The sequence below is a fragment of the Cucurbita moschata genome, unplaced genomic scaffold (genome assembly GCF_002738365.1).
Source record: "Cucurbita moschata cultivar Rifu unplaced genomic scaffold, Cmos_1.0 Cmo_Scf00053, whole genome shotgun sequence".
Taxonomy (NCBI): domain Eukaryota; kingdom Viridiplantae; phylum Streptophyta; class Magnoliopsida; order Cucurbitales; family Cucurbitaceae; genus Cucurbita; species Cucurbita moschata.
In genome coordinates, this window is record NW_019268569.1 from 664,939 (window position 1) to 676,380 (window position 11,442).

The following is an 11,442-nucleotide window of genomic DNA, read 5'->3' on the forward strand; positions in this document are numbered from 1 at the left end:
AACATTGATGGTGTAATCAACCCATGAAGAATAATGGTATACAACAAGTAATCAACCAATTCAAGTGTCCCCTTTTGTTATAAACAAAATAACAATAATTGTGGTTGTCAAATTTGTGAAGAAAAATGTTAGGAATCTTCTCACTCTCTTCCGCGTTACTACAAAAACAAAGATAAGAAGGTGAAATTATTTGATTTTGTTGATTCATATGAAGAAGCAGTCAATATAAAATTAACACAATTCAATTCAATTCAATTCAATTAATTACATATCTTTTCCTTGTCCTTTCCTCCCAATTTCTTCCATCCCCATCATCAAGTCTCAGTTTCTCCCCTTCCCTTATAATAATATCCCTCCTTCCTTCCCTTCTCCCACCACCCACCACCATGGAACTTACGCCTCTAATCCAAGAGCTCAACCAAGGCAAACACCTCGCTAACCAACTCCGAACCCATCTCCATCTTTCTTCTTCCTCCCATGCCGTTCACCTCATCCATCAGATTCTTCGTTCCTACGACAACGCCCTTCTCTCTCTCGAATCCACCCCTGTTCCGACCAATGCGCCTGTGAAAAACAGAGACGTCTCCAAGAAGAGGTAATTCCTGTGTTTCCCACTGCTCGTTGTTGTTGTTGATTCCAAATTCTTATTGGGTTTTTGGGGATTTGGGTTTTGCAGAAAGGTAATGCCCAAATGGAGTGAGCGGGTTAAGGTTGCTTCTGCCTCTGCCTCTGCCGTTGAAGGCCCTCTTCATGATGGGTTTAGCTGGAGAAAGTATGGCCAAAAGGACATTCTTGGATCCAAATTCCCCAGGTTCTTACCGATTCAAACTTCTAAGCTTCTTCTCTTCTGGGTTTTAGAGGTTTGTATTTGGGTTTGGTGGATTGACATTTTGTTATTATGCAGAGGCTATTTTAGATGCTCGCATCGCTTTACCTTGGGATGTAAAGCAACAAAACAAGTTCAAAAATCAGACACTGATCCAACAATTTACGAGGTAACCTACAAAGGAACACACACTTGCAACAGACCTCTTCATTCCAAAACACAACAACAACAACACCACCAAAAGCCTTCATTGCAACACCCAATGCCACCAAAACAAGAACAAAGGCCAGATGATGATGAGCCTTCATGTCAATCCTTCAGCCCAGAAGTAGCAGCCATTCATGTCAAATCCGAGATGTTCGACGATATCGATATTGACAATGGTTTCTGTCGACCTTTACGTCCTCCATCATTGTTGTTTGAATCTGAAGTTCAAGATGATGATCAAAGCCCTTTTAGAGAAAGTGAGTGGTTTGGATTGTGTTGTGATTTCGAAACCGGGGTTGTGTCGATTCCGAATTCGGTGACTAATAATATTTGCATTGAAGAGTTGGAGGAGTATTGTAGTTTTGATAATCTGGAGTTGTTCTGTTGAAATTGTGTTGTTTTCTCACCTCCCAAACAAACAAAGAGGGAAAGGAAAGAAAAGATTGTGAATTAGTAGTCCGTAGGAGAAAATAGGAATATTGTAAGTTTCTTAGCACTTGTGAATTTGAATAAAGTTAAGAAGAAGAATAGATTTAAATGCAAATGTGGTTCAAGTTTCAGCATTCTTCGACATTGGGTTCCACCAGCGTTCATATATATATATTTACAAAAAGTACCAAATTAACCTTGAAGTCGTCATTAATTACGTCTAGCTCCTCCTATTCCGTCGCCTCCTCCACCTTCTATTCCTTCTCTAGATTCACCCACTAATTCTAATCCTATCTCACCCGATATCTATTCCAGTCCGACATTCTACTAGTATCAAACAACCTCCAGTTTGGCATAATGATTATGAGATGTCTTCTCCAGCCAATTATTTAACCTCTTGCTCAAGTCCCAGCACTGGCACCAAGTATCCCTTTCATTGTTACCTTTCATTTTCTCGTTTTTTCTCCTACTCAATGTGATTTTCTAGCTCTTATTACAGCCCAGATAGAGCCTAAAACCTTTGATGAGGCAGTTGGCGACCCATTGTGGCACCAGGCTATGAATGCTGAAATTGTAGCTTTGGAACGTTATCATACTTGGTTTCTCCTTCCTCTACCACCTGGCCCTAAAGTTATTAGCTGTCGTTGGGTGTACAAGATTAAATACAACTCTGATGGTTCTGTTGAAAGATATAAACCTCGGCTGCTAGCAAAGGGATATACTTTGTTGCTTACTTACTATTGTTGTTGCTTGAAAATGGTTCACTCATTAGTTGTATGTTCAAAATGCCTTTCTTCGTGGTAATTTACCACTAGGAAGTCTACATGTCTTTACCACTAGGTCTTCGTTGATAGGGGGAGAATACAGTGTGTCGACTACATAAATCTCTTTATGGGTTAAAATAGCCTTCTCGCAATTGGTTCTTCATATTCCCTACCACTATACAAAATGCAAGCTACACTCAGTCAAAAGCATATTACTCTTTATTTACTAAAAGTAAAGGTACTTCTTCCACTACAGCTTTTATCTATGCAGATGATATTATGTTGACAGACAAAGATCTCAAAGAAATTTAACATCTAAGACTTATTTACTCAAGAAATTCCTTATCAAAGATTCAGGGAATTTGAAAGATTTCCTAATCTAGAAAAGGAATTTTTGTCTCAAATGAAGTGTGCTTCAGACATTCTTCAAGACACAAGTCTTACGAGAGCACGTCTAGAAAAATTTCTTGGAGCAAAATCTGAAACTTTAAAAGAATGAGAGAAATTTGAATGATCCAAAAAATAAAGACGATTGATTGACAGATTAAGATTTTTAACTGATACTGGACCTGACATAGTTTATTCAGTTCGTATGCTTATTCAATTTATGCATGAAACCAGAAAACCACGTTGGGAAGCAACTCTTCAAGTTCTGAGATACATCAAAGGTACTCCTATTCAAGGACTTCTACTACCATCTCAAAACAACTTAAGATTACAATCATATTACGATTCTGACTAGGGTGGTTGTCGAACTACTAGACTGTCTATTTTTGGGTTTTGCATCTTCTTGGAGAATTAAATTATTTCTTGGAAGTCTAAAAACCAAACCAATGTGTCCAGACAATTAGTAGAAGTCGAGTATCGAGCTATGACAAATACTTGTTTAGAGTTAACTTGGCTGAGATACATTTTTCAAGACTTGAAAGTTCCACTATCCGAACTAGTATTGTTGTATTGTGATAATCAAGCAGTATTGCAAATAGCAACCTCTTGCATGAAGCTCTCCCCTAACGGGAGTCTGAAGTTCACTATGCATGCATTATAATTTATTGGGTGCATGGTTCTCCCCTAGCTAGTCCATCCCTAGGATGAGATCGAAGTCATGCAGGCACAAGATAATCAACATTGCGTCCAAGACTCTCCCTGAAGCCGTTAAACTACCTACATTGATTCTATGGGTGGCCAACAATAACTTGTTTGTAGGTGTGGATAAGGTAAGTGTGAATTCTAAAGGCTCGAGCTTTAGGTGTGCATACTCAACAAACTTCTCAAAGATAAAGGAGTGCATAGAAAACCAATTCTTATGATAGATTGCATCTGAACTATTCAATCAAAGTCTTGATCAAGTTCGAGTGTGGATAGACTCAATTTAGGACAAAGTTTCAAATCTTGCTTCTAGATTTTTTATCCTAAGAGATGATCTAATTATAACCTTATCTCTTGGTTAATCCGAATTTTGTATAAGGAGATGTTAATTTCTTTCATTCAAGGGTTCTTGCTTCAACAAAGCTTAGATCGTCGTGCTGAGGATTAGGGTTGTCTTATCAATTCTACACAAGTGAAAGTCGAAGCAACAATAAGTCGTCTACCAAACGTGGATAAAAAAAGGGTGACAAAGGAAAAAGTCACAAAGAAACTACACAACCAAAGAGAGCTTAGAAGAACAACAACAAGAGCTCTCATGGGAAGAGATTTGAAAATATTTGCTACAATTGCAGGAAGAAGGCTCATATGTCTAGAGATTGTTGGTCCATAAAAAAAGTTTGTCGAAAGCAATATGGAAAGCTCCAAAAAAAGAAGATGAAGGATGAATGGGATGCAGAGGTATTATGTCCCAAAGAAGAAAACAAGGTAGCGCTCATGGCGATGATGGGAGATCATATCGACTACGAGGATGACTGGATCATTGATTCAGGATGCTCAAAACAACATGACTAACAGTCAGAGTGGCCCTAAGAGAAGGAAGTATTATTATGTAAGGACCGGGTTGACTCGATGGCCCCAAAAAGACGGGTAAATTTTCCACAAAATAAAACAAACGAAATTTAAAATGTAACATACATTATATTTATATTATATCAAAATAAAGTTTATGCAAAGTATCTAAAACACAACACAACAGTTAAAGTACAAAATAAGGAATGTCACAAGACATTTTAAAACCAAAGAGTTGAGGATGACGGGTGAGGTTTGTCTATGGCACGTATTCCAGAGTCCGCTCCTGACCTCAACTAGCTCCTTATTACCTAAAAAAAATGGAGAATAAGGAATGAGTACAAAGACTCAATAAGCAGCCTACTTGTAGGCTTTTAATCGTGTTCTTAATATGCTAGGGTACCACACTCTTTCTTTTCTTATTCTTGTTTTTTTTTCTTGTCGTAAGTTCTTGTTCTGTTTCTTAATTCATCCTCCAAGACACTCCCCTTAGGATATTGTGGTAATAGTCATAAATCTATCAACCTGTGTCTGAGGCTTCATGCGTTCCAAGCAACACAGTCTTAATACCTACGCTCAAGGCTTCCTGCGTTCCAAGCAGCGTTGTCTAAGTCATGGGCATGATGTACCGTGGAAGGTCTTAGGAGGTTCTTGTTTCTTGGTTAAGGTAACTTACTCTCTTCTTGTTCAATCATGGCCTTAGACTACTCCCCATGATAGACCATAAAGGTCATGTGATCAATGCATGAATGAACATGGCATAGACCATAAAGGTCACGTGATTTTTGCATGTATGAACATGGCATAGACCATAAAGGTTACGTGATAGGTGCATGCCTGAACATGGCATCCTGCAAATCTATGGGTACCCATAACATGGTGCAGAGTGACACAATCGCGCTTTCGAAGGCAGCGGACTAGCGATTCTGCAGCACTCACTTTCCAGCGACAAGTGAGCTTAAGCCAATTTGTTCTTGCGTCGCCTACGGCCAAGCGACATACGATCAAGCCTCTAGTCTCGGTTTTAAAAGAAGGTTTTAGAAAACGAGAGAGAGAGAGAGATTTTAGAAAGAGAGATTTTGGAAAGAGACGTTATATAAGCAAGCAAGAGAAAGATAACAACGGCTTAGCATATATAACCTTGGGTAGGGAGAAGTTGACAACTAGTCATATCCCCCTATAGTACATTCTGAGCCATTTTAAGTCTGGCAGGCCTAGACATGATATTTTTTAGGCGTCATACGCCCTAGAATTACAAAAGAAAAAACACTAGAGTGAAAGACATGACAAGGGTTTGGCTTGTCATGGGCAACATGCCCTGGACGAGCATGACCGTGACATCCTCCCCCACCTAATTGGTTGACGACCCCTTCAACCGACTACGTTCAAACCTTGCGATGTGGGTGGCGGCGGAGTTCAGATCTTCGGCGCGTTCCCAGCTAGTTTCCTCTATAGGGAGATTCTTCCATTTGACAAGGAATTCACGAATCGTCCGTACAGGTCTTCCTATCTTCCTAACCCTGTCGGCTAGGATCTCTTCTACTTCTTTTGTTTCTTTTCGCTTCAGATCGATGCTCGATCTTGTGGTTGCATTTCGTTGGTCGTCGTCTGGATCAGGGTGATAGGGCTTCAAGCTGCTCACATGAATGACCGGGTGGATTTTCATCCATGCGGGTAGTGCAACTCGGTAGGAGGTAGCTCCGATCTTTTTAAGGACTTCAACCGGGCCTTCATATTTACGAACTAGTCTCTGGTCCTTTCGACTGCGAAATCTGATCTGTTCTGGTCTCAGCTTGATAAGAACTTGATCTCCTACTCGAAATTGAAGGGGGCGACGCTTCTTGTCTACCCACTTCTAAATATGCTTGGAAGCCTTTTCTAAATATGCCCGGGCTATATCTGTCGTCTGCTTCCATTCTCTTGTAAAGTTGTGAGCTTGAGGGTTTTTTCCTGCATAAGGATGATCGATAATATGGGGTAAGGCCGGTTGTCGTCCACTTACAATTTCGAAGGGACTCTTCCCTGTAGACGAGCTTGTTTGACAATTGAAGCAAAATTGGGCGACATCTAACAGTTGTATCCAGTTCTTCTGGCGAGCGTCGACGAAGTGACGTAAGTATTCTTCGAGCAAGTAATTGAACCGTTTTGTCTGTCCATCGGTTTGAGGGTGATAACTCGAGAAGATGTTTAAGGTTGTTCCCAAAAAAGCGAATAACTTAGTCCAGAATGTCCCAATGAATCTGTCATCCCTATCACTGATGATGCTCGACGGAATGCCCCATAGCTTTACAACGTGTTTGAAAAACAGTTGGGCTGTGAGTTCTGCGGAGCATAATTTGGGAGTGGGGATGAATGTCTCATATTTTGAGAACCGGTCTACAATAACCAAGATGGTGTCATATTCCCCAGAACCGGTCTACAATAACCAAGATGGTGTCATATTCCCCGACTTTTGGGAGGTGTGTTATGAAGTCCAGAGATACACTTTCCCAGGGTCTTGTTGGTACAAGTAGAGGTTCCAAGAGTCTAGAGACCTTGGCTTTCTCGACTTTGTCCTGTTGACAGATGAGGCACGTCTTGGTGTATTGCATGATGTCGTCTTGCATGTTTGGCCAGAAGTACCCCTTCTTTATCAGGGCGTATGTTCTTTGCCACCCAGGGTATCCGACCTATAAGGTATCATGACATTCCTGAATGAGCTTCTTCCTCAGTTCCCCCGTTCTTGGGACATACAATCTATTTCCTTTGGTCATCAGGAGGTCCCCCTCAACCCAAAACTGTCGTGTTTTTCTAGCTTTAGTTAGTTCGACTACAGCTTTGGCTGATGGGTCTTTGTGTAAATGTTCCTTGATGATGTCGCGCATCGATCCATCGATCTTACTTGAATGAATATGGGCTAACATGCACAGGGCCGCATGTTCGCCCTTCCGACTCAGCACGTCGGCTGCTTGATTACTCTTCCCTGCTTTGTGTTTGAACTTGAAGTCGAATTCGCCAACGACTCCAGCCACTGGGCTTGTTTTGCTGTTAATTTTGGTTGATCAAAGAAGTGGCAAGTGGCGCTGTTATCCGTCTTCACTACGAACTGTGATCCCAAGAGATACTGTCTCCAGACTCGAAGGCAGTGGACTACAGCCAACATTTCTTTCTCGGAGACAGTGTATCTTCGTTCGGCATCGTTGAGCTTTCGACTTTCGTAAGCGATGGGGTGGCCTTCTTGAATAAGGACCCCACCTAGAGCAAAGTCGGAAGCATCGGTTTCTATTTCAAATGGCTTTGTGACATCTACCAACCCGAGGACAAGACCCCTCGTCATGGTTGTTTTCAGATTTTCAAAGGCCATTTGACAATCATTCGACCACGACCAAGGGTGGTCTTTCTTCAACAGCTCTGTCAATGGGGCAGCTCGTCGTGAAAACCCTTCGACGAACCACCTATAGTAGTTGGCTAATCCTAAGAAGGACCGCAACTCAGATACGGAAGTAGGAACTTTCCATTCTTGGATAGCTTTTATCTTGTCGCTATCCATACTAATTTGTCCACATCTGACGACATGTCCAAGGAAGTTGATGCATGTTTGTACGAATGCACACTTCTCCTTCTTCACATACAGCTGGTTCTGCCGTAGCTTGTCAAACACCAGCTTCAAGTGCACTTTGTGTTCCTCGAGGGTTGTGCTGTAAACAACGATGTCGTCGAGGTATACTATGACGAACTGATCGAGGTATTCATAGAAAACCTGGTTCATCAACGTGCAGAACGTAGCTGGGGAATTTGTCAAGCCAAAGGGCATTACTAGGAATTCTAAGGCCCCATATCTTGTTACGCACGTCGTCTTGGGTTCGTCCCCTTCGGCAATACGTACTTGATAATACCCTGATCGTAAGTCCAACTTCGTGAAGTACTTGGCCCCGTGAAGTTGGTCGAACAAGTCGGATATTATCGGCAGAGGATATTTGTTGCGTACCGTCACCTTGTTTAAGGCTCTATAGTCTATGCACAGACGCAACGTCCAATCCTTCTTCTTCTGGAACAGTATGGGGGCTCCATAAGGTGCCTTTGCCGGGCGAATGAATCCCGCCTTCAGCAACTCATCCAGTTGTTTCCTCAATTCGACTAGCTCGGGCGGAGCCATCCGGTATGCGTTCTTCGCTGGCGGTTTAATCCCGGGGAGAAGTTCGATTTCATGGTCAATGCCTCGACGAGGTGGTAGTGTTTGGGATAGACTCTCTGGCATTATGTCAGTATAGCTGTTTAGTACTTTCTTGATTTCCTCTAGGACAGTCTCTTCGGTGGTTGCTTCTTCTATCAGTGGTATGGCCATGAATGTAGGTTCCTCTCGTGCGAGTCCCCTTTTCAGCTGTATAACCGAGATCATTCGAAGATTACCTGGTTGCTTGATGCTTGTAGGTATTACTGTGGGGTTGCGGTTGGTGATCACCAAGCATTTTGCCAGTGGCATTGGGATGACCTTGTGTTCTAGGAGGAACTCCATCCCAAGTACCACGTTGAAGTCGTCCATGCGAACCACGACAAGGTCTAGCTCTCCAGTCCAATCCCCTATTTTGAAGGGGACTCCTTTGGAAACTCCCACAATAAGCAAGGCCTCGGAGTTGACAGCTTTCATTTTCCCCGGGTCCTTTCCTATGGTGAGTCCCAATCTTCGGGCTTCTTGATCGGCAATGAAGTTGTGGGTTGCTCCAGAGTCTATAAAAGTGCTCTTGCTCGGTCGAGAGTTTATTGTGGCATCTACGAACATGAGCCCTTTCTCTATTATCTCCTTCGGTTCGACTTTCCGTTGGAGGGCCGACAAGAATTTGAGTGCGCCCATTCGGGGGTTGTCGTGATCTTCCTTCTTGTCTAGCATAGTCTCGACCCTTGCCTCATTGCTCTCTTTAATGGACACTTGGAGTGCAGTGAGAGAGGCCCGATGAGGACAGTAGAATACCTTGTGGGGGCCTTTACACAGTATGCATTGCAAAGGCGTCGTCGGGTGGTTCTTTTGATGGTAAGACCCTCGATGTCCCCGCTTGATTGTTCTGAGGAGGTCTATCCGTCCATCCGCTCGGTCTGTTGGGGCTTCCATTTCGATGACCTGGTGGCCTGTATGTTTTGCCCCCATTGTTTGGGGCCGGTGTCATTCTTCTTTGGGATCCTGCTTCGTTCCCACAGTCTACGAGTCTCTCGGTGCAGGCCATTGCGGCAGCTAGGGTTTGGACCCTGTTCTCATGTATCTTTGTTTTGGCCCATGGTTGTAGCCCATTTATAAAGAAGAACACCTTGTCTTTCTCCGCTGTGCCCCTGATATCTAGCATCAGGGTTGAGAACTGTCTGACGTAGTCCCGTATGTTTCCAGTGTGTTTCAGGGCTACTATTTTCTCCATTGCTATATGTCCTGCGTTTTTGGGGAGGAATTGTTCCCTCAACTCTCTCTTGAGGTCCTCCCATGAGTCGATGGTGCACAATCCATCCTCGATGTCTTGCACCTTCGTACGCCACCACAGTTTGGCGTCGTCTATGAGATACATCGCGGCTACGGTCACCTTCTTGTCGTCGATACAAGCCGTCGTGGCTTTGAAGTACTGTTCGACATCAAAGATGATGTTTTCCAACTCTTTGGCGTCCCGATTCCCTTTGAAGGCTCTAGGGTCTGGGAACCTTAGTTTGTTGGATCCTGCATTAGTTTGCCCAGCCGTGACGCCCTCCACGGCTTTCATGGTCACTTCAATTCGCGTGCTCATGGCGGCCATCCTTTCTTGGAGGTTGTCAATTGTTGTTCTGAATTCATCAGCTAATCCATTGAACAAACTCATCATTGTATTTTGTAGTACGTCAAACTCTTTGCCACGTCCCTCTTTGTGCGCGACAGAGCTATCCGGACTACCAGACGGTTTTGGGCTGCTCGTAGGAGCAACTCTTTCTTCGAGTGAGGTCACTCGAAACATCAGCTCTGCGATTGGCAACCCATCCAGGCGGTTGCCCATTGCGTCGACTTCTACGACTTTCTCACTCAGTTCGGTCACCCGCTTTTCCAGGAACCGGAGTGTGTCAGGGACTTCTTTGAGGAACAGCATTTCCTCCTCTATTAGCGTAAGCCGGTCGGCTTGTGCTTTGGGTGTCGACTTTGACGTCGACATGATCTCGATCTTTATGATGTTACGGAGCTAACAAAGCTCTGATACCACTTGACACAATCGCGCTTTCGAAGGCAGCGGACTAGCGATTGTGCGGCACTCACTTTCCAGCGACAAGTGAGCTTAAGCCAATTTGTTCTTGCGTCGCCTACGGCCAAGCGACATACGATCAAGCCTCTAGTCTTGGTTTTAAAAGAAGGTTTTAGAAAACGAGAGAGAGAGATTTTAGAAAGAGAGATTTTGGAAAGAGATGTTATATTAGCAAGCAAGAGAAAGATAACAACGGCTTAGCATATATAACCTTGGGTAGGGAGAAGTTGACAACTAGTCATATCCCCCTATAGTACATTCTGAGCCATTTTAAGTCTGGCAGGCCTAGACATGATATTTTTGAGGCGTCATACGCCCTAGAATTACAAAAGAAAAAACACTAGAGTGAAAGACATGACAAGGGTTTGGCTTGTCATGGGCATGCGGCCATGGGCAACATGCCCTGGACGAGCATGACCGTGACACAGAGCATCTCATCTAGGTGAGGGAAACATGAGGTCAAACATGGCATCCTGCAAGGGAAACATGGTGTAGGGCATCCCATCTAGAAAAGGAAACATGGCATTTGAAAGCATTACGTGGTGGAAGATATGGGCCACAATTGGACATGTTTAGAGTATTACCTAGCATTCTTGAGTTTTTGAGTTTGAGAACCTTGGTCCCTCGTTCTTAAGTGTACCTAGCATTCTTCTTGGTACCTAGCATTCTTCTTGCCTTGGCAGTTGTAGAGCTTGTTTGGTATGGTTCTAAATTCCCAATATTGTAAGTTCCTAAGATTCATAATTCCTGGAACCATAAGTTGTAATATGCATTTGTAATCATATGAACCCATCCCAGTAACATAAGTTATTCTAGAAAGTCATAGATTCATAATGGATTCTTTAGAGGGTTCTAGAAGGGTCTTGAATCTTGAGGTGTTTTGTTTAGGCTTTCTTATGTTCCATCTTAGTTAGGTTCCAAACTTACTCCATTCACCTTGAAATTTTGAACTTATCCTCATGTCATAGAGAAAAGGCCTTAAAGAAAATAGTTGGTAATTTAGAGCATAGACCTTGAGCTAGGATCTGTCTACGTGTTTTTTTTTAGGAACTAA

General features: G+C 43.0%; 1 protein-coding gene across 1 annotated transcript; it reads left to right on the forward strand.

Moving 5' to 3' along the window:
- The first annotated feature begins 320 nt into the window (after positions 1-320).
- LOC111436339 (probable WRKY transcription factor 46) lies at positions 321-1,577 on the forward strand. The gene is made up of 3 exons (XM_023074091.1): positions 321-595; positions 677-811; positions 905-1,577. Exons 1-3 carry the CDS (start codon positions 387-389, stop codon positions 1,419-1,421), a joined length of 861 nt encoding a protein of 286 aa, XP_022929859.1. The 5' UTR covers positions 321-386; the 3' UTR covers positions 1,422-1,577.
- Positions 1,578-11,442: the final 9,865 nt, after the last annotated feature.

What these genes read in the sequence shown, in the direction of transcription:
- LOC111436339 (XM_023074091.1), top strand. Translation starts at nt 387, where the DNA reads ATGGAACTTACGCCTCTAATCCAAGAGCTCAACCAAGGCAAACACCTC. An exon ending in AGAGACGTCTCCAAGAAGAG is followed by an intron (nt 596 to 676) that starts GTAATTCCTGTG and finishes TGGGTTTTGCAG; the next exon opens with AAAGGTAATGCCCAAATGGA. An exon ending in CTTGGATCCAAATTCCCCAG is followed by an intron (nt 812 to 904) that starts GTTCTTACCGAT and finishes GTTATTATGCAG; the next exon opens with AGGCTATTTTAGATGCTCGC.